At 41.3% G+C, this 23,630-nt stretch overlaps 1 protein-coding gene across 4 annotated transcripts in view; it reads left to right on the forward strand.

Annotated features, from left to right (window-relative positions):
• Positions 1-391: 391 nt before the first annotated feature.
• The window catches only part of herc4 (HECT and RLD domain containing E3 ubiquitin protein ligase 4), a 91,686-nt gene continuing 68,447 nt past the window's right edge, over positions 392-23,630 (forward strand). For all 4 annotated transcript variants that reach the window (XR_007264264.1, XM_048608711.1, XM_048608712.1 and 1 more), the window contains exons 1-8: positions 392-678; positions 7,302-7,461; positions 9,858-9,934; positions 13,827-14,048; positions 17,890-17,981; positions 21,243-21,373; positions 22,382-22,542; positions 23,100-23,176. Coding sequence is in view for 3 of the 4 variants with exons in the window: in XM_048608711.1 (XP_048464668.1) it covers positions 453-678; positions 7,302-7,461; positions 9,858-9,934; positions 13,827-14,048; positions 17,890-17,981; positions 21,243-21,373; positions 22,382-22,542; positions 23,100-23,176 (1,146 nt within the window). In the remaining variant the exon portion in view is untranslated. The remainder of the gene's footprint in view (positions 679-7,301; positions 7,462-9,857; positions 9,935-13,826; positions 14,049-17,889; positions 17,982-21,242; positions 21,374-22,381; positions 22,543-23,099; positions 23,177-23,630) is intronic.

Raw genomic sequence — 23,630 nt, forward strand, 5'->3', positions numbered from 1 at the left:
CCCTCCCCCCCGACCCCTCAACACCACCCCCACCCTCAAGCCCCCATCCCTCAACCCTGCCACTCGCCTCATTCCACTTCCCACCCCCCAGTCAGCTCCTTCTCTTCACCTTCCACCTCCAACCTGCACCACACTACAGCTCCCCTGCTATCCCTCTTCTCCCCCCCCCCAACCTTCCGCCACCCCCTTCTCCCTTCATACTCCGATGCCTACTTCACTCACTCAGTCCCCTTCCGGCTGTAAGTGCTTCTTGCTATTTTCCAGGCTGATCGTGAATGGGTATCTCTAGTGGGAGAGAAATGTTTTTTCTTGCAGGGCTGGGGTTTAAATGGAGATGTCCTGCTCCACACTGATTCACTCGTCTGTCTGCCTTGCTTTCAAATTCATACAGGGAACAATCCGTCTGAGGCAGGCTGATTGAAGCTACAGATTCTAAATCTACAAAATTAGCCATGCTGTGTTGGGGCAATACGTCGTATGGACAGCTTGGTCTTGGTGGCATTGATGAGGAGGTTGTTTTAGAACCAAGAATCTGTGAGTTTTTCCAAAGCAAAAAGATTCGTGATGTGGGATGTGGCCGTAGACATACAGTTTTTGTTCTTGATGATGGGACTGTTTACAGCTGTGGATGTAATGATCTGGGCCAGCTGGGACATGAAAAAGCAAGGAAGAGACCAGGTAAGCCCACAGGTTGCAGTGATGGCATCTTTGTTGGCAAGCCTGATCTTTGGGAGCTTTGTTTTAAAAACTAATTGCTTAGAATACATGGCACAGAAACTGGCCTAAAACAAAAACAGAAAATGCTCGAAATACTCAGGTGTGGTAATAACTCTGCGCTTTCATCAAAGTGAGGGGAGGAGGACAAAGATCCTGTGGTCCATTAAGAATAGTATTTAGATATGCACTTGTGATTCCAATGCTATGGGTCAAGTGGTGGCAAGTTGGATTAGAATAGTTAGGTGGTTGTTTTTGACCTGCATAGACGCGATGGGCTGATGAGCTTTTTTCTTTGCTGTGGACTTCTGTGACTACCTTCCTGTCTGCTTACCACCTGTGTGTGTTTGTGTGTGTGTGTCTTCATCAACCCAGGCTGGACAGATTTATGGGGATGTTGCCGGGGCAGGGGAGATTTTGTTATGAAGAGAGATTGAATCGACTGGGATTGTTTTTCCTTGGAGCAGAGGTGACTGAGGGGGTACATGATTGAGATGTATAAAATTATGAGAGGCATAAACAGGGTAGACAGGAAGAAACATTTCCCTTGATGGAAGGATCAGTGATTGGGGCAGAGATTTTTGGTAAGGGACACTAGGTTTAGAGGGGATGGGAGGAAAAAATGTCTTCACCCAGAAGGTGGCGGGAATCTGGAAGGCACTGCCTGTAAGGGTGGTATAATTAGAAACTCTCATTGCATTTAAATAGTATTTAGATATGCACTTGCAATTCCAAGGCTATGGGCCAAGTGCTGGCAAATGGGATTAGAATAGTTAGGTGGTGTTTTTGATCAGCACAGACTTGATGGGTCAAAGGGCTTTTTTTCTCTGCTGTGAATTTCTACGACAGCAAATTTTCTTGTGATCTAGTTTCCTTCTGAAAGTATCTAAGCACCTCCTACTTCCTGTTGTAGGAAGTTGTTTTTTTACCGACCTGTCAATGGTGATCCCCAGGATGCTATATCTAGTGGACTTGGGAATGGTAATACCGTTGAATCACAGTTGGTTAGTTAGATTTCCTGTAGTTGGAGATGGTCATTGCCTGGCATTTGTTCAGCTAGAATATCACCTGAGGCTTGAGCCAAGAAGTGATGACATTATCCAGGTATGCTGCATTTGGAAATAGTCTGTTCCAGTGTCTGAGGAATTGCAAATAGTGCTGAACATTATATAATCATTAATGAACATCTCCACTTCTGACATTGTGATGGATGGCAGGTCATTGATGAAGCATCTGAAGATGGTTAGGCCTTGGACATGATTCTGAGGAAATCCTATGGAGCTTGGAGCTGAGATGGTTGATCTTCAACAACCACAAACATCTTCCTTTACGTTAGGTATATTCCAGTCAGCAGAGTTTTCCCCAGTTGCCATTGTCTCTAGCTTTGCTCCTTGATACTACACTTTGTCAGATGTGACCTTGATGTCAAAGACAGTCGCTGCCTTAGTCTTGTCCATATTTGAACCAAGGTTGTAATGAGGTCTGATAGAACCCAAACAGTGTGTCAGTGAGCAGGTGCTGCTTGATAAGTAGGAAGGGTTTAAGAGTGATATAGGCCAAATGCTGGCAAATGGGACTAGATTAATTTAGGACATCTGGTTGACATGGACAAATTGGATTGAGCTGTACAGCTCTATGACTGTATAACACTGATGCCTTCCATCATTTTATTGATGACCCAGAGTGGACTGATGGGCAGTAATTGGCTGGGTTGGACTTAATCTGCTTTTTCTTTGTACAGAACATAGCTGGCCAATTTTCCACATTGCTTTGTAGATGCCAGTGTTGTAGTTGTACTAAAACAGCTTGACTATAGATGCAGCAAGCTCTGCAGCAGAGTCTTTAGTACTGTTGCTGGAATATTGTCAAGGGCCATAGCCTCTGGGACAAAAATAGAAATTGCTGGAAAAGCACAGCAGGTGTGGCAACATCTGTGGAGAGAAATCAGGGTTAACTTTTCGGGTCGAGTGACAGGTCTGAGGAAGGGTTACTCGACCCGAAACATTAACCCTGATTTCTCTCCACAGATGCTGCCAGACTTGCTGAGCTTTTCCAGCAATTTTTATTTTTGTCTCTGATTTACAGCATTTGCAGTTGTTTCAGTCTTTACCTTAGCTTTTGAAGCCTCCAGTGCCGTCAATGTGAATCACGTGGGCATCTGTGAAGAGGTCAAGATGATTATTCACTCAGCACTTCTGGCTGTAGATTGTGTTGAAAATGCTTCAGCCTTACCTTTTATGTTTAATGTGCTTAGAGTCTCCATCATTGAGGACAAGAATATTTGTGGAGACTGTTCCCCTGGTGATTTGTTTAGTCGTGCACCATCCTTCACGACTGGATGCACAGGACTGAGAGCTTAGATCTGATCCACAGTGTGGAATTGCTTAGCCTTGTCTATTACTTGCTTCTTTTGTAGTTTAGTGTGAAGTAGTCCCATGTTGACAGTTCCATCTTAGGTTATGCCTGCTGTTGCTACAACATGTCCTCCTGACTCCTATAAAGCCAGGTTTGTTTCCATTGCCTCATGGTAATGGTGAAATGGGGAAAAGCCAAGCCATGAGGTTGCAGTTAAGTTGAAGTACAATTTGGCTGCTGCTAATGAACCAAAATGCCTTATGGACGCCCAGACATGCCTTGGTAGATCTAACATCATCGTCGGTCAACCTACAGCATGTCGACTACAGTGGTTCAAAAAGGCAGCTCACCACCACCTTCTCAAGGACAAATAGTGGTGGGTGATAAATGCTGGCCCAGCCAGCAATGCCACATCCTATGAGTGAGTTTCAAAGAAGATCAAAATCAATCCCCTTTAGCATGGTGGTTTTGCCACACACACAACGGATGGTATTTTCAACATGAAGATGGACTTCGTCTCCACAAGGGCTATGCTGTGTTCACTCTTCCCAGTGCTGTCATGGACAGATGCATCTGCAACAGGCAGACTGGTGAAGATGAGGCCAGGTATGTTTTTCCATCATGCTGATTCCTGCTGATTTCTGTTTTGCTGACACCTGCCGCAGACTCAGTATGGCAGCTGTTTCCTTTAGGACTCTTTGTTGCTGAACATTGAAGTCCCCCACCCAGAATACATTCTGTGTGCTTGCCACCCTCTGTGCTTCCTCTATAGTGGTATTCAACATGGTGCAATACTGATGCATCAGCTGATAGTTTGGCAGTAGATGGTAATCAAGTTTCCTTATTCATTTTTGAATCAATGCCACCAGTCCTAATGGATTCCATATTCAATGTTGAGGACTACCATGGCAACTCCTTCCTAAATGCATACGACCGTGCTGACACCTCTGCTGTGTCAGTCCTGCTGGTGGAATAGGAAGTACCAAGGGATGGTATTAGTGGTATCTGGGATGTTGTCTATAAGTCATGATTTCATGAGCATGAATACGTCAGCCAGTTGCTTGATTAGTCTGAGACAGCTCTCAATTTTGGCACTAGCACCCAGAAATTAGTAAGGCAGTCTTCGCAGAGCTGTGTTTTTCCACTGCATTTTCCAATACCTAAGTTGATGCCAAGTGATCTGTTTCTTTTCTTTTCTGTGACTTTTTAGTGTTTTGCTAGCCCATTTCTGAGGACAGTTAATACCACGTTGTCATATGTAACCGAAATGAGGGAAGGAAGGATGGCAGTTTTTCTTCACTCACAGGATGTTAAAAGGCAGCTTTGTTGAGCATAGTGCTGAGTGAACTGCTAGCTGAGGAGAAAGGCATTGTACATAGCTCCATTCAAGATGGGTTACATTCTAAAGAAAAACTTGCATATGGTGGTGTTCATAAACCATATGGCATAGAAGAGGCTCTTTGAACCATTGAGTCTGAACTGCCAGAAATTCACTACTACCCATTTTCCTGTACTTGACTCATAGCCTTGAATATTATAAAATGTCGTGTTCATCCAAGTACTTTTTAAAGGTTTTTAAGGTTGTGAGGTTCCAGCCTCAACTATTCTCCCAGGCAATGTATTCCAGATTCCACCACCCTCTGCGTAAAATAAGATTTTGTCAGATCCCTCTAAGCCTTTCACTTCAAAAGTGTACCCATTTGTTCTTGACCCTTCGACTAAGGGGAGCAGCTAATTTCTAACCCTCCTATCCATGCCCCTCATAATCTTATACACCTCAATCAGGTCTCCCTCAACCTTTTCTTCTCCAAAGGGGAAAACCCAGCTTATCAAGCCCCTCTTCATAGCTGAAATGCTCCACCCCAGGCAACATCTCGGTGTATCTCCTTTGCACCCCGTCTGGTGCAGTTGCATTCTTCCTATCATGTGGTGACCAGACTGCACACAGTACTACAGCTGTGGCCTAACCGAAGTTCTGTACAGCTCCAGCATACCCTCCCTACTCTTACAAACTATGCCATGACTGATAAAAGCAAGTGTCTTGTATTAGGTCAAAGTATTCTGTTAACCTGTCCACCACCTCCAGGATCTGTGGACAAGCACTGCAAGATCACTGTGAATTTGAGTTTCCTCATGTCCTGCCAGTCATTGAGTACTCCCTGGTCTTGTTACTTCTTCCAAAGTGCATCAAATTCCATCTGCCACTTATCTGTCCGTCTGACCAACATGTCTATATCTTCCTGTAACCTAAGACCTTCCCCTCCTCACTGTCAACTAACCAGTTGGCTTGTCAGACACTGTCAACAACCAGTCTTTGCATCATCCGCAAACTTACCTATCATTTCACCCACCCCACGTTCTCATCCACATCATTTATGAATAGCCTCTGTTCACGTAAACAGTCTTTTACCACAAACCCTTCTCCTGCCACAAAGCTAATTTTGGAGCCAACTTACCAAGTTACCTGGATTCCGTGAGCTTTTACTTTTTTCATCGATTTCCCATGTTGGACCTTGTCCCAAGTCCTTGCTGAAATTCATATAAAGTACATCAACTAGCCTATCCTTATCTACATACTTGGCCACCTTTTCAAAAGATTCAGTCAAATTCGTTAGGCAAGGCCTCTCTCTGACAAAGCCATGCTGACTATCCCTGATGAAACTTTGCCTCTCTAAATGGAAATTAAATTTTTCTTTCATGATCTTTTCCAGTAGTTTCCTTCCCCTGTTGTGAGAATCACTGGTCTATCTCGACCACCCTTGTAAAGTGGAGCCACATTAGCTGTTCTGCAGTCCTCTGGCACCTTCCCTGTGGCCAGAGACAATTTAAAAAATTGGGTCAGGGTCCCTGTAGTTCTTCCCTCATCTCCAATTGTGGTGGAACTCATCCAGACCTGAGGATTTGTCCACTTTTAAATCCACTAAAACTTTCAATACATTCTCAATTGTTATATTAATCTGCTCAAGAGCTTCATAGTGCACCTTTACGAATTCTGTACTTGCATCCTCCTCCTCTCAAGTAAAGACGGATGTGAAGTACTCATTTAACACTCTATCAACATCCTCCAGTTTCACATGTATTCCATCCTTGGCCCCTAATGGGCCTTTTTCTTTCCCTGGTTGTTCTCTTTCCCTTGATATGCTTATAGGATATCTTGGGATTTTCCTTGTCTTGCTCAACACCGTTTTTCATGCCCCCACTTTCTCAAGATCCCCTCTGCACTTTCTCTTCTGCTCTAGGGCCTCTATTGTTTTTCTCCCTTTGTACCCATTATATATCTTTTTATCCAATCCTGAATATTCCTGGAAACCCAGGGATCTTTGGGCTTGTTGCTCTTACATTTCCCTTAAAGGGAACATGTTGGGCCTGTACTCTCCCCGGAACCTTTAAGAGTGCCTCCCATTGTTCTGCTGTAGGTTTACCCACAAGTAGCTTTTCCTAGTCTGTTTTGGCCAGGTCCTGCCTTATTTTAATAAAATCTGCCTTACCCCAATCTAAAAACGTTTTTGTTTTGCCTGCCACCTTTTTCCTTTTCAATAACAAACTTAAAAATTATGGTGTTGTAGTTGTTATCACTAAAATGCTCCCCCATTGTCACCTCAAACACCTGTCCAGCTTCATTCCCCAGAATTAGGTCCAGCGCTGCACCACCCTGTATAGGACCGCTACGTGTTGATGTAACAAGCTCTCCTGTATACATTTCAGGAAATCTGCCCCCTCTAAACCTTTTATACTATGATTATCCTAACTAATGTTGTTATGGTTGAGATACCCTAATGTAATTATTGTTTTTACACACCTTAGTAAAATGACTACATATCTGCTTCTCAATTGCTTGCTGACTGTGCGGGGGCTGATAATACTTCCCTAACAGCGTGACTGGACTTTTTTTTTTAATTTGTAAACCCTACCCACAAAGCCTCATTTGACAATCCTGCTAAGATATCATCCCTCCTTACGGCAGTAACTGAATCCGTAACTAATAATGGAACACCACTTCTACCTTTGGAGTGCTGCACCGGCGGCGGCACCGCCACCCCCTCCCCACACCACAGTCCCACCCCGAGACACATTCCTTGGGTCAGACCTGCTGTTGTAGCCACAGTATTTCAGTGCCAGTTTCTGATCTATGTTAACCCCTGAATGTTGATTGTAGTCACTGTTGTAGATCTTGTGCCATACTATGCCCAGAGATCAAGCTAAATTTAATTATTTTATATTTTGGAGTATAGAGCAAATTGGGGCTCTGGATGCTCAGAATATCACTGCCGTTTCATGTGGAGAGATGCACACACTTGCACTAAATGATAGTGGTCATGTGTTTGCTTGGGGTCTTGCCAAAGATGGTCAGTTGGGTCTGGCTGTCACAGAAGAAAGTGTCCGGGTTCCCAGGTAAGCACTTTGATGTTTTAAATGGTTTTATTTGAAACACTATATATAGCATTAAAGAGATGAATGTTTGAAGAGATATATTAACTTTCTGAAGTGTTTTAATTTTTTTTAATCCCACTTTTGGTGTAATTCATGCATCTTGCTGCTCCCATCTATTCAATTTATTTTGTCACTTAACATGGTATCATCAGCAATTTTGGATATCGAGTTTCCATTCCTTCATTTAAGTCAGTGGTAAAAATGACCAAAAACTGAAGTCTCAGTGCCGATCACTGGGGAATGCCACTCGTCATATGCAACCCATAGCTCAAGGCTGCTTCCAAATCTATGCGTTCTAATGTTTAATAGTCTCTTGTGTATAAATTTGTCAAATGCCTCCTTGATCTTCATAGAGAAAGTCCACAGACATTCCCTTGCCAATAAGAGGCCTCATTGAATTCAACAGTATTTTCACCATGACCTATCCTTCAACTCCTTGGTAATTCTTTAATCAACTCATAAATGTTTAAATGCTGAGTCATTTTGTGCCCAAAGATAAATTCCAGTAACCTCCCTATAGCTGCCGTTAAACTGAGAGCTGTATAATTTCCTTGTTTCTTCCTCCCTTTACTTTAATAAAGAAGTTATATCTGCAATATTACTATTAAAGGCATAGTTTCTAAATCGAGCGAGCATTGAAAATTTGTGATTGGTACATCGTCTTTAAATATTGTGGATAAGGAATTGTGAAATCTTGGAGATTTGTCTATGGTATGTACTGTTATTTTCTCCATTACTATTTTCTTTTAACTTGTGTTATATTCAAAGAGATTCTATTCTTGCCTTAATTTTTGGATCCCCTGTACCCTGGTATTTTGCCCTGTTCCTTTATACTATCTGAACACTCAAATTGATTTAAGTAATTTCCATTTCCTCATCTATTGTATCATCTGGAGTTCTTTAATATACCACTTCTTTACTATATTCATTAAAACATTTATTGTTAGTTTTAATATCTCTATCAAGTTTGTCATTCTCCTCTTCTGCACCACAAAATCCCATCTATCTGGCTTTAGTTCTCCATTCACTACAATTTTGCAGTTACCAATCTGATCAAGAACCTCAGCCTGTGATTCCTTTTAGACTTCTGAAAAATGTTATTGTTGTTCCCTCTAATACAGCCCTCATTTTAACTTCCTTAAGTAGAAGAGGTACAGGCTTAAATAGAGGTGGCGGATAACTGGTTTAACTGTCCAATGCAGTGTCCAGCTGAATCTCTCAAAGCATCGTCAGGGTCAGCTCTTATCTGCCAAAACTGTTAACTATTCCAGGATCAGCCTGAAATGCTAATTTAACTTTTGGCTTCTTTACTTTACAGCTGTCCATCTTCTTAAATCCTACTTCCTATCCTCCCCTCCAATGAAAAGAAGGAGCTCATAGCCTCATTTGTCACTAAGACTGGGAATATCTGAACAGCTATTCTTCAGATCCCCTCAGGGCCACCATGCTACCCTCTTAAGGAGGTCCCCTGTCCTAATCACATTGTCAAATTTCTTTTCTATTTCCATTCACGCATACTCTGCAAGCTCACCTTGTCCATGAGGCCCACTCTCAGTTTGCACTAAATTACTATCCGTCATACTTCCCTTCTTGACTCCTATGTTGACTGATATTTACTGTTGTCTCTCAGGTAATTTATCCTTTTCCTACAAACGTCCTATAATCACACCCCCTCCTCAAAAAGCCACCAGGAATGTCCTGTCAGCACCACTTCAAAAAAATTCTGTAGGATCTTTTATATCCATCTGAGCAAGCAAATGGGACTTTAGTCCCATTCTTTGTCCGTTCTAAAACTTCTTAGTACACAATGCTTCCCAAAATACAATCTAAAAATTGATTGCCTTTACATATGAGCTATTCTGATTTGACTAGTCTATGAAAAGTTCAAGTTTTCTATAATAATTATTACTTTCCTTCATTTGTTTATATATTTCCTGCGACTGTCACTGGATCTCTTGACAGAAGTTTTATATCCTTTATTGTTGCTTGGTTCCATGTGCTCAGTTTCCAGTGCCTTGTCACCTTAACTAAAGTTTTCTGTTTCCACTGCTTTAATTGTCTTATCAATATTGTTGGTACTGCTTGCTCAATTTTCTTGTCCATTATGAAGGTTTTATAGTTGGGAAACTTAGCTCTCAGCTAGACCTGATCTTTAGCTAGGTCTTTGTAATAACACTGCATCATAGCCTTTCAACTGAATTTGTGTTCTAAGCTTTTTTTGTGTGTGCAACGTGCATTTGTGTACCTAACTCTCAGCCAGATAACTGCCTCCTCCCTGCTCATGTTTTGGTGAATATTACAACAATGTAGGTATTCTTAAATAATTTGACATGTTAGTCTTATTTATGCTTTTTCAGGAATATAAAATCCTTAGTGGAAGTACAGATAACACAGGTGGCCTGTGGTTATCATCATTCCCTTGCTTTGTCAAAAGGTAAGGAAAGATTTTGCCAAGACTTTGAACAACTCAATGTGAACATGTTTTGCTAAATTTTTAATTGCTATTTAGTACATTCCACTTGAATGACTTTTTTCCCTTCCTATATGTACGTATCAATTGAAACTATGCAGTCGGTACCAGAATGTTGCTCAGATTAAATCTACTGAGATCCATACAAGATTGAGTTCATGATCCAGATATTAATTTGTCTCCTCTTGACATTCCATAATTTATTGGATTTTTGTGTATTTTTGAACATGACTGTAAACCAACAGCAGAAATACTAACAACTGAGGAAATCTGAAATAAAAGCTCAAACTGCTGGAAATACTCGAGGCTGAGGTTGCATTTGTGGATAGACAAACGCATGATGGACTTGATATTAAGAAGGATGGGTTGCATGGACAAATGAGGATGGGGAGATAAATTTTCATGCAGGAACTTGGGGAGATTTGAGTTTGTCTGCACACTGTGTAGAGTTTTTGTCTTTTGTACTTAGAGTCATAGAGACAAAGCACAGAAACCGTCCCTTCAATCCAACTCATCCATGCCACGCAGATTTCCCAAACTAAATTGTTCCCATTTGGCTACATTTGGCCCATGTCCCTCTAAAACTTTCCTATTCATGTATCTGTCCAAACGTATTTTAAATGTTGTAACTGCACCTGCATCTACCACTTCCTCTTCATTTCACACATGCACCACCTGTGTGAAAAGGTTCCCCCTCAAGTCCCTTTTAAATCTTTCGCTTCTCACCTTAAAACTGTACTCTTTAGTTTTGAGTTCTCCAACCCTAGGGAAAAGGCCTTTGCTATTTGCCTTATCTGTACCCCTCATAATTTTATAAACCTCTGTAAGGTCTCCCTCAACCTCCTACACTCCAGGTTAAAAAGTACAAGCCTATCCAGCCTCTTAAAAACTCAAACTTTCTAGTTCCAGGGACATCCTTGTAAATCTTTTCTGCATCCTTTCCAATTTAATAATGTCCTTCCTATGTCAGGGTGAACAAAACCGTATGTAGTATTCCAAAACTGGCCTCACCAGTGTCCTGTAAAGCTGCAATGTGACTTCCCAACTCCTACACGCAATACTGAACCAATGAAGACAAGCGTGCCAAATGCTGCCTTCACCAGCCTGTTTACCTGTGATGCCATTTTCAAGGAACTATGTACCTGAACTGCTAGGTCTCTCTGTTTGACAACACACCTGGGGTCTTACCATTAACTGTGCAAATCCTACCCTGATCTGTCTTAAATGCAAGGTGTTGCATTTTTTTTTTATGTCAATTAAACTCCATCTTCCTTGGCCCATTTGCCCAGCTGATCAAGATGCCATTGTACACTTAACGTAACCTTCTTCACTGTCCATTATACCACCAATTTTGTTGTCATCCGCAAATTTACTAACCATGCTCCCTACGTTCTTATCCAAACAATTCATATAAATGACAAATAACTGACTCAGCACTGATCCCTGCTGAACACTGCTGGTCACAGACCTCTAATCTTTAAAACAACCTTCTACTACCACCCTCTGGCTTCACGGTAGGAGGCAATCAGTTTCTTAATCAGAAATCAGCCTATTTGATAGGTTCGGCTTGCTGTAGATGTGGAGGATTCCAGAGCAATTCATTTCAATAACAGATCCAGGTGGGGATTCTGAGCCTGGGGTTGGTGGTGAAAATTTTTGGAGCTCAGAGAAAGGGCACCTCCACAAATACCACTCCAAAGATACTTTGTTTCTCAGCAAAGTTTGGTTCAGATGAGCTACTAAACAAGGTTGGCAACTGTTGAGTCAGATGCTGTCAATCTTATTAAACTATTCCATGAACAAACATGCCTATTAGGCCAGAGTTGGCCATTAGCCCCTTGTTCTGTTTCCTTTAAACTCTGAAGTGGGCAGGTTGTGATTGGTTTTCAGAATTTTAAAATTTTAACTTCTCTCTTAAACCATCCAACTTTGGAGGTTGCAGTCAGCTTTTAAAATAGAGCAGCAGGAATGTAGTTTGGGGTGAGGAGGTGGTATGATTTGCGGAAAAAGATCAATGATGGGTTTGAGGGCAAAATTAATTAAATGACATGGTAAAAGGAAAAGTAGATAGTCGCAAGAAACCACAGATGGTTCCAAGGGATGTGTGATGATGTGTAGAAGAGAAGGAAAACCAAGAAAAAAAAGCAGAAGATTGTGGAGCGGGTAAACATGCTTCTATTTTAGGTTTCATTAGTTTTTTCAAAATACTCTTCATAAATATTTCAAATTTGAGCGTGTATTAAACAGTAGTGTTAAAATTCATTTATAAAGAATATAATTAATATAGCATGAGAATATTGGAATTTGAACTGTTAGTTTGTCAACTAAAAGTTTTTTTCCTTGCTTATTGGTTCTTATTTGATAAATTTAAGGCACTGTTTGTAAATAAGGACATAAGGGTGGAGGGGCAGGTAGTGTCGAGGAAGCGGGAAGCTGCAGAAGGAGTTGGATGTGCTACAAGAGTTGGTAAACAAATGACAGGTGGAATACAATGTGGAAAAGTGTGAGGTTATGCACTTCGGTAGGAAGAATGTAGACATATATAGAATATAGTTTCTAAATGGGGGGGAAATGCTCCAAGGGACTTGAGTTCTAGTTCAGGATTCTCTTAAAGTGACATCTAGGTTCCTGGCAGTCAGGAAGGCAAATGCAATGTCAGCATTAATTTCAAGAGGACTGGAATACAAGAGCAGGGATGTAGTGCTGAAGCTGTATAAGTCTCTGGTCAGACAATATTTGAAATATTGTGAGCAGTTGTGGGCCCTGTATCTAAGGAAGGATGTGCTGGTGTTGGAAGGAGCAGAGGAGACTTCCAACAATGATCCCGGATGAAGGGCTTGTCATATGAAGAATGGTTGAGCACTCTGGGTCTGTACTGAATGGAGTTTAGAAGGATGAGGAGGGTATCTGAAACTCTCGGAATATTGAAAGACCCGGATAGAGGGGACATAGAGAAGATCTTTCCATCAGTAGGAGAGACTAGGACCTGAGGGCACAGCCTTAGAATGAAGGGACAGCCCTTTAGAACTTGAGATGAGGAGGAATTTCCTGAACTAGAGGGTGGTGAATCTGTGGAACCTATTGCCACAAATGGCTATGGAGGCCAACTCAGTGAATATATTTAAAACAGAGATAGATAGGATCATGATTATTGAGGGGATCAAGGGTTGCTGAGAGAAGGCTGGAGACTGGTTTTGAGAAACAGATCAGCCATGATTAAATGGTGGGGCTGGCTCGATGGGCTGAATGGCCTAATTCTACTCCTGGTCCTTTGATCTTTTAAGCATCGAGAGCAGGATCAGATATTTCAGCTCTCTGAGGCTGTTCAATAATCATAGTTGATCTGTTTCAATTCCACCTCCCTACTATATCGCCATGTTACTTTCATTTCTTTTAGTGTTCAAGTCTATCGAAGTCTTTTTTTTTAGTACTTTGGCATGTGAGCTTAATTGGCAAGACCAGTTTTTGTTGCTCAACCTTGATTCACCAAAAGGATGAATATCAGCCTTTGATGAACAGTCACAGATCTGAAATGTCTGTCATTTCTCTGTCCATACATTATACCAGACCCCTCGAGTGTTCAAAATATTTTCATTTTCTGTTTCTGTTTCAGATTTCTAGTAACTAGAGAGTTTTGTTCTTTTTAATTGTTGCATCATTGCCACAAGTAATTCAAGTATCCAATTGCTACAGCTAGAAATCAGCGAACAGCGTTTGAAATTTTAAAAATAAATGGCAGTATTGTAGCCTTGTTTAACTGAAGTATATGCTTAACGAAAAAGAGAAGTATTATTGTGTATCAAATTTTCTCAGTTAATTTGTATTTTCTCTTAATTTTTTGCAAACTGTCTTACAGGAAGTCAAGTTTTCTCATGGGGACAGAATAAGAATGGGCAACTGGGATTAGGTCGAGATATTGGAAACCAGCCATCACCGCAACCTGTTAGATCTTTAAATGGTGTTCCTTTTGTTCAGATTGCAGCAGGTGGAGCGCACAGCTTTGCACTCTCACTCTCAGGGGCTGTGTTTGGTTGGGGATGCAACAAATTTGGCCAACTTGGCTTGAATGATGAGCATGGTGAGTAAATAGAAATCTGCAACCAGTTTAAAAGCAGGCAAAATTAGAAGTGAAAAGCCAGAGAGAAATCTCAATGGAGTTCTTGTTGTGTTGTGTTGTGCTGAAAAATGAGTGGTTAAATGAGAGATTGCTGATAAACTGGCTGTTAGATTTTTATATTCCCTTCTGCCCTTTCAGACTTTTGGGTTTTGTATTTAGATTGCTCTTATAGGTGCATATGAGTTCCTTATGATTTTGTCAGTATCAAAATGTCAAAAATACAAGCCTGAAGGCTCTGTGTCTCAATGCGAGGATCTTTGTAAAAAGATGGATGAATTAACTGTGCAGTTATTAATGGAAATAATGTAATTGGGATCACAAAGACCTGGCTCCAAGGTGGAAAAGAGTGGGAACTCAACATGCAGGGGTATTCAATTTTCAGGAAAGATAGAAGGAAAGAAAAGGGAGGTAGGGTAGCATTGCTGATTAAGGAGGAGCTTAACTCAATAGTAAGGGAGGACGATGTGCAATCTGTGTGGATGGAGCTGTGGAACACTAAAGGAAAAAAAGATGTTAGTGGGAGTTGTGTACAGACCACCAAACAGTAGTTGTGAGGTTGGGAATGACATCAGACAGGAAATTAGAGATGTGCGCATTAAGGGTACCACAGTTATAATGGGTAACTTCAATCTGCATATTGACTGGACTAACCACACTTGTAGCAATGCAATAGAGGGTGACCAATATATCGATGAACCAACTAGAGAACAAGCCATCCTAGAATGGGTATTGTGTAATGAGGGAGGATTAATTAGCAACCTTATGGTTCGAGATCTTTTGGGGAAAATTGACCATAATATGATAGAATTCTTCTTTAAGGTGGATAGTTTGTCACAGTTAAATCTGAGACTAGGTCCTGCACTTAAAGAAAGCTAACTTTGATGGTATGAGGCATGCATTGGCTAGGCTAAGCTGGCCAAGTATACTTAAGGGGTCGATGGTCAATAGGCAATGCCAGACCTTTAAAGAGCACATGTATGAACTTCAACAATTGTACATCCCTGTCTGGTGTAAGAGTAAAACAGGGAAAGTGCTCACCGTGGCTAACAAGGGTAATCAGGCATATAAATTGGCCAGCAGTAGCAAACCTGAGGACTGGGAAAAATTTAAAATTCAGCAGAGAAGAACAAAGGGCTTAATTCGGAAGGGAAAAACAAAATGTGAAAGTAAGCTTGCAGAAAACTTAAAAATGAACTGCAAAAGCTTCTATAGGTATGTGAAGAGAAAAAGACTGTGAAGACAAATGTTATTCCCTTACATTGAAGAATCAGGTGAATTCATAATGGACAGCAAAGAAATGGCAGACCAGTTGAACAAACACTTTGGATCTTCCTTCACTCAGGTGGACACAAATAACCTTCTGTAAATGCTAGGGGACAGAGGTTAAGCATGCAGGAGGAACTGAAGGAAATCCTTATTAGTCAGGAAATGGTATAGGGGAAATTGATGGGACTAAAACCCGACAAATCCCCAGGGCCTGATTCTCTGCATCCCAGAGTACTTAAGGAAGTGGCCCTAGAAATAGTGGACACATTGGTGATCATTTTCCAGCATTCTGCAGACTCTGGAAGAGTGGACTGGAGGGTAGCTAATGTAAACAGGGAATTATAGGTTGGTTAGCCTGACATAGGTGGTGGGGCGAATGCTGGAGTTAATTATTAAGAGTGTAACAACTGACCATTTGGAAAGTGGTGACAGAATCGGTCCAAGTCAGCATGGATTCACTAAATGGAAATTATGCTTGACAAATCTGCTGGAATTTTTTGAGGATGTGATTAGTAGAGAGGACAAGGGTGGATCAGTAGATGTTGTGCATCTGGATTTTGAAAAGGCTTTTGACAAGGTTCCACACTAGAGATTAGTAAGCAAAATTAAAGTTCATGGTATCAGGGGAAATGTATTGATGTGGATAGAGAACTGGTTGGCAGACAGGAGGCAGAGACTTGGAATACATGGGTCCTTTCAAGCTGGCAGGCAATGCAGAGTCAGGTGCTACAGGGACCCCAGCTGTTCACAATGTACATTAACAATTTGGACGAAAGAATTGAATGCAATATCTCCAAATTTGCAGACAGCACTAAGCTGGGTGGCAGTATGTGCTATGAGAAAGATGCTCCAAGGCTGTAGGGTGACTTGGACAGGCTGGCTGAGTGGGCAGATACTTGGCAAATGCAATTTAATGTTGATGAACGTGAGATTATCCACTTTGGTTGCAAAACAGGAAGGCAGATTATAATCGGAGTGGTGGCAGTTTAGGAAAAGGTGAGGTGCAACGAGACCCGGTGGAACAGTCACTGAAGGTTGCATGCAGGTGCAGCAGGGGGTGAGGAAAGCCAACGGCATATTGGCCTTCATAGTGAGAGGATTTGAGTATAGGAGTAGGGATCACTTGCTGCAGTTACACAGGGCCTTGGTGAGGCCTCACCTTGAGTATTATTTGCAGTTCTGGTCTCCTAGTCTGAGGAAGGACAATCTTGCTGTTGAGGAGGTCCAGTAAGGTTCACCAGTCTGATTCCTGAGGTGGCAGGACTGACCTATGAAGAAAGACTGACTGACTGGACATGTACTCACTGGAATTTAGAAGAAAGTGAGGGGGAGGGGGAGGTGGTGCTGGGCTGGGGATCTCATAGAAACATATAAAATCCTGATGTGACTGGACAGGCTAGATGTGGGAAGAATGTTCCCAATGTTGAGGAAGTCCAGAACTAGGGATCGCAGTTTAAAAATAAGGGGTAAGCCAGTCACGACAGATGAGGAAGAATTTCTTCAGTCAAGAATTGTGAACCTATGGAATTCTGTACCACAGAATTCATTTCATTAGATATATTCAAGCCGGAGCTGGACATGGCCCTTGCAGCTGAAGGGATCAAGTGTAATGAAGATAAAGTGGGAGTGGGATACCGAAATTGCATGATCAGCTGTGATCAGGTGGTGCAGCCTCGAAGGGCCAAATGGCCTACTACTGCACCCATTTTATGTTTCTATGTTTCATGTCCTAAAATCATGATGAGTTTCTTTTGTGTGCCTAGGATAACAATTAGAATCAGTCATAAGTAAACCTCAATGTCATAGTCACAAGATCATGCTTTGTACTTCAATTCTCAACTAACCGTATTAATTGATAGATAAATGTCAATGAGTAGAAATGTGTTTTTACCAATATAAGTGCTAAATTAATCCCATTACTCAGAAGGAAAATAGATTCTTAGTCTGCATTTTATTTGTAGTGTATATAATTGCATTTTTTTGACAGCTACTGGGCTGATTTGTTCTAGTTTCTGAATGTTGGACTAATTCTGATTTAAACAGTTAAGTATTATAATTACTGGGCACATGGCATTGATTAACCGACTCAAATTGAAAGTGAATCAATAGTCAGGCATGTGAGCAACAGATCACAAAGCAACCCTGTGCTTGAATTCAATAGATGTGGAGCTAGAAAAGCACAGCCAGTCAGACAGTATCCGAGGAGCAGGAAAGTCGACGTTGCAGGCTGAAACCCTTGAATTCTTTGACTCAATCCAGTGTCCTAAAGGCATCAAATATCAGAACTTGAAGTATTGTGCTAAGTTAGGCAGGGATATGATTTGAGTGCATCAGTATTCAAGTAAAAATTGAAGCGTTTGGGAACAAAGACTAGCTGCAGTTCATTTAAAACCCTTTGTAACTTATGTTCTTGTATGTGTTAGATTTTATTATTTTTATGCACTGTATTATCAAATTTCTGATTTATTAAATTATAGTCGCCTGCAGCAGAACTATTCTGTTCAAATTTCTTATTTAACATCAATTTTGATCCCAGACAGATATGTTCCTGCTCTGTTGAAATCTCTTCGAACACAGAAGATCGTCTATGTTTGCTGTGGCGAAGATCACACTGCTGCTCTTACAAAGGTAGAGGTCAGGTTATTTTCCTTGGTGAATATTCAAAGGATCACACATCCTTCAGTAGATTTGTACATTTAATTGCAAATTTACTGCTTCAAAGCCAAGCTACCAAAATTGCTGGTGAATTTCCATAAGAGTATCAAAATGCTTGAGTGGATTTGTTTTTCCTCAGCAATGTGGACAGTACTTATTGGAAAACTAATGAATTGGAATGAAATTTGTAGATCAATGAAGTAGTTAAGATTTCCTGTAACTTCTGCCAACCTGATACCCTTCATTGTCTACCCATTGTGGCCATTTTTGGCATTATCTCTTAATAGCCACCTCATTAATCCACCTGAGCAGCCTGTTTGATCAACATCACATCCACCAATTTGGAAGATTCACTCCATCTAGTACTAGTGTGTACCATTTACAAGATACCCTGCAGCACCTCAAACCTTTCATGTTTATGTGGAATTATGAAATATCCTCCCTAATAGCATTTTAGATGAACCTACACCACATGAACTGATACTCAAAAAGGCAACTTGTCCCTAACTTCTTGAGAACGATTAGAGATTGGCAATAAAGGTTTTTGCTGGCTTACCAGTGAAGCATAAATTCCACAAATAAATATTTTGTTTAAATACTTGAACGACCATGACTGCTAATATGTAGCTTTTATTTGATAGATTGAAATAGTATGCAAATAGATTGGATGAAATGACAAATTGGATGAAAGGTGACATCCAGAAAAGAACGTTAGCAGTTTGATTGGAGCTGAAAAGCTGTACAGCGATTTCTTAAGGAGGGAAGAGTTGAGGGCAGCAGAGGGGCTGAAGGGTTACGGTTGACCTCTGCATAGTAGAATGGTGGATGTTACAGAGCTGTTGCTTTCAAGAGTAGCTCTAAGTGGCAGCTGGGTTGTTAAAGAGAGACAAGATCTGCTAGCTAGGGTGTCTCTGGTTAGGATGCTTGGTCTAAAATTTAGGACCAAGTCTTTTGGGAGTGAAGTTAGAAACAACTCTTCCATGCAAAGCTAATTTTGCAAAACACTTCTGCAAGTAGCATTTCATGCTGGGCTGCCTGTTAATTTTGAATCTGGAATTGGCAGATTGATTAAGAGTCTAAGAGATTGGTGGAGGTGGGCAGTGAGGCTAGGAACAAGGAAGGTCTGTGTCAGGAGTTGTTGGAGGTCAGCCATGATCTCATTGAATAAAGAAACTCGGACTAAATGACCGACTCCAGACCCACTGCAATGTGGTTGACTCTTAACTGCCCTCTGGGCAATGAGGGATGGGCAATAAATACTGCCCAGCTAGCGACACCCTCATCCCATGAATGAATAAAGATGAACAAAGAATTCAAAGAGTCTATTGGAATTTTCTACTCCTGACGGCAATGGGTACTCAGTTGCTCTGCATATTCAAAGGTGAGGTCACTGCTGAAGCAGTCCATGTCCACATGCAATAAGACCTTGATGGGATACAGGCTTGGACTGACAAATGGCAAGTAATATCCTCACTACACAAGTACCAGGCAATGACCCCCTCCAACAAGAGAGAATCTGGCCATCACCCCTTGGCACTCAATGACATTGCCATTGCTGAATTTCCCAAAATCAGTATCCTTTGGGTTACCATTGACCAGAAACAAAACTGGACTACCATTTGAATTTACGTGGAGATAGTAAGAACTGCTGATGCTGGAGTCAGAGATAACAGTGTGGAGCTGGAGGAGCACAGCAGGCCAGGCAGCATCAGAGGAGCAGGAACGTTGACGTTTCAAGTCAGGACCCTTCTTCAGAAATGGGGGAGGAGGAAGGGAGCTCAAATAAATAGAGAGGTGGGGTGGGGCTGGGGAAGGTAGGTGGGATGGTGATAGCTGAGTGAAGGTAGGCAGTGGTGGGGATTGGTCAGTGAGGTGGGAGGAGCGGACAGGTGGAAGAGAAGATTGACAGGTTGTGTCAGGTCAAGGGGGCGGGAATGAGAGGGAGGGCCGGACGTGGGATGAGGCCGGGAGTGGGGAGATTTTGAAACTGGTAATGTCCACATTGAGACCATTGGGTTGTAGGCTCCCAAAGCAGAATATAAGGTGCCTCCAGTTTCCAGGTGGTGTCATTGTGACACTGGAGGAAGCCCAAGATGGACATGTTGCCCAGGGAGTGGGAAGGGGAGTTGGAAGGTTCGCGACTGGAAGGTGTTGTTGTTTGTTGTGAACAGAGCGCACGTGGTCTGCAAAGCGGTCTCTGAGCCTCCACTTGGTCTCACCAATGTAGAGGAGGCCACATCGGGAGCAGCGGATGCAATAGACCACATTGACGGATATGCAGGTGAATCTCTGTCTGATGTGAAACGTTTGTTTGGTGCCTTGAATGGAGGTGAGGGCGAGGTTTAGGGGCAGGTGTAGCGCTTCCTGCGGTTGCAGGGAAAGGTACTGCACTCACCTATCACCATCCCACCTGCCTTCCCCAGCCCCACCCCTTCTCTCTATTTGTTTCAGATCTCCCTTCCCTCTCCCCGACTTCTGAAGAAGAGTCCCGACCAGAAACGTCAACTTTCCTGCTCCTCTGATGCTGCCTGGCCTGATGTGCTCCTCCAGCTCCACACTGTGTTATCTCTGACTCCAGCATCGGCAGTTCTTACTATCTCTGCCCAGAGAAGTAGATTGTCAGTAATACTCAAGCTTGACATTACTTAAGACAAAGCAACATGCTTAATTAACGCCATATCCCCAAATATTCACTCTCTCCATCACTAATGCATTGTGGCAACAATGTACCATCTACAAAATGCACTAGAAATTTGTCAAGGCTCTTTAGGCAGCAGCTTCCAAACCCATGACCACTTCCATCTAGAAGAACAAGGGCAAGAATACAAGAGAGCACAGCCACCTGCAATTGCTTATCCAAATCGCTTATCCAAATCACTTACCATCCTGACATGGAAATATGTTTGCTAATTCTTCACTATCACTGGGTCCAAGTCTTGGAACCCTTTCCTAACAGACTGCAGCAGTTCAATAACACAACTCACTTTCTCATGGCTTTTTAGGGATGGCCAATAAATGCTGGCTCAGCAAAACCCATATCTTATGACTGAATCTTCTTTATAAACTTGACATTTTGAAACTGGGAATAGAGGATAGGGCAGCTAAGTTGAGTTCAGGTATGTCATCTAGCATCTTTTGAATTATGGAATTGATTCAAGGGACTGTTTAGCCTTTTTCTCCTGATTGATTACTACTGGTTTATTGTAATTGTGATTCAAATGTATATACCTGCAGGAAGGTGGAGTATTTACATTTGGCGCTGGAGGCTATGGCCAACTGGGGCATAACAGCACGAATCATGAGATAAATCCAAGAAAAGTCTTTGAATTGATGGGATATGTAATAACACAGATTGCATGTGGAAGGTTGGTATCCTGTTTTGTTAGATGGCATTGTGTATAGAGCTTAATTTGATTTTGCTAAAATATTGCTTAACCTTTTTTAAGTCGGGGTTATATATTGGAGCAGGAAAAATTACACGGTACTTGCAGATGCTGGCACTGCATCTTCCTGTTTGACTTTGAAAGCCAGAAAGAGTTAAAGAAACTGTTTTTCTTTTCTTAGTCACAAAACTAGCATTTGAAAGTGTTCTTGAAAATCCAGTGGTTTATTTTTTCCGACAGAGCCTGATGGAGCTTTCCTAGACAGGCGACAGTTTTGTGCTGCAATTTCCCAGATATCTTATCAGAGCCAAGCCTTTCCTGTTTATTTTGTTCATGCAGTTATGTACATCTTTCTTGAAGCCCACCGTTATGATAGAATTGGACCATTAAGTCGATGCTGACCATTTAATTAGTCACTTGATATAATCATGATGAAAATGTTCTGAGTCTATTATTTGTTAAATTGTTTTGCCTACTTCCCCACTTCAGTTCACTTCAATATTTAATTCTTAAGTTGTACATTGTGCATTTTGAGTGGATCAAACGACTAGCTTCCATGAGAGTTCCAGACACCTTCATTGCTTGGACAATAGCCTCTTAAAGTGTGACAAACCTAGTCAAATTCACCAGTCAACTGATTTAACCCATTGATACCCATTATGGGAGGAAGATTAAAGTAGATTGTGCAAATGTTGGGCAGTCTCCTCAACCATTTTACAGCCCAGACAATGAAAATAATGATTGCAGCCACACCTCAATCTCCTGTGGAATTTCAGTGTTTTAGGATTATAATAATTCTGTGTGCTTTTGAAATGTTTATTTTGAAGGAGTGTTGATAAAATTAATGTTCAGAGTACTGGTAAAAATTCTGAAGTTCTATAAACCAAAACATTCTTGCAAATCATTGGCCCTGACAAAGATCTATTATTTTACATATCATGACTGAAATTAAAAAGGAGTTGACTTCAATATTATCTCTTCTTGTAAAAGGCAGCACACACTAGCATTTGTTACTTCATCTGGAAAGGTATATTCATTTGGTCTTGGAGGAAATGGCCAACTGGGAACTGGGTCGACAAGTAACAGAAAAAGCCCCTGTGCGGTGAAAGGAGCATGGGTTCCTCACGGTGGACAATTTTTACCAATCATCAGTAGGTGTCAGTATATGTACACTTGTATATAAAAGTTTCTTATGTTCTACGGAATTTCTGTGAAATTTCTTTACTTAATTTTGAATTGCCAATCTCAGTAGTACTCTATTCCAAGTTTTTTCGTTATGCCCAAATCTCTTTATCTTGTCTGTGATACTAATGCTATTGACTTTCAGTTAATGACTTTCTAAATAGCTACAGTAGATAAACTCCAAGCTAGATGTAAACTGAGAAATATTTGATACTGTTAAACTTTTTAAGCAATTTGTGTTGAATTTCCATTCCAGGAATGATTTCTTCAGCAAGCAAAAGATTTAAAATGCACTTGTTTGTTTCTAAAGCTCTGTTCAGACCTGTGTTATGCTAAAACAGTATCCTAACTGTATTGCATTAAAATATGAGCAGGCAAAGTAAGTGATTTCAATAATCATAAGCAGTTTGTGATTTGCTATGCTCCTGAATATAGTAGTCCCTTCTATTGAGAATGTAAATGCATTTAGCTTTATTTAATTTTATAGCAAATGGTACAATCTGATGACTTCTTTCTTTTGTTCTAGATGCCAAAAACAATTATTGTGTTAAAAGAATTTTCTCTGGAGGTGATCAAAGTTTTGCACATTATTACAACTTGCAGGTAATTTTCTGTCTTTATCTGCAGTGAAGTTGAATAAGACGTAGATTTATGATCGTCCAACTTAAAAATGCCTATATTTATGACCCCAACCTCCTATAAGAGTGTACTTTTAAAGATCTGACATAGAAACATTTCTTTGCACTTAAGAACAGCTTCTTTATGTTGTCCTGCAACATGTTCCAACTTGCATACAAATCAACTTGTAAGCGGGCTTCTGAACAATACTTGTCACAGCCTGGGGGCTGCCTGTATATTTCGCATAAAAAGGTGCAGACAATGGCGACTGCGAGTATTGTGCCACCAATCTTTAGCCAGTTTTCCTGCTCTCTCTCTCGTGCACGCTCCTTCTCTCTCTCTCTCGTGCACGCTCCTTCTCTCTCTCTCTCGTGCACGCTGCTGCTCGCGCGCTCTCTCTCTTTTCTCTCTCTCTTTTCTCTCTCTCTTTTCTCTCTCT

Source organism: Rhincodon typus, chromosome 20 (genome assembly GCF_021869965.1).
Source record: "Rhincodon typus isolate 14 chromosome 20, sRhiTyp1.1, whole genome shotgun sequence".
NCBI classification, from domain to species: domain Eukaryota; kingdom Metazoa; phylum Chordata; class Chondrichthyes; order Orectolobiformes; family Rhincodontidae; genus Rhincodon; species Rhincodon typus.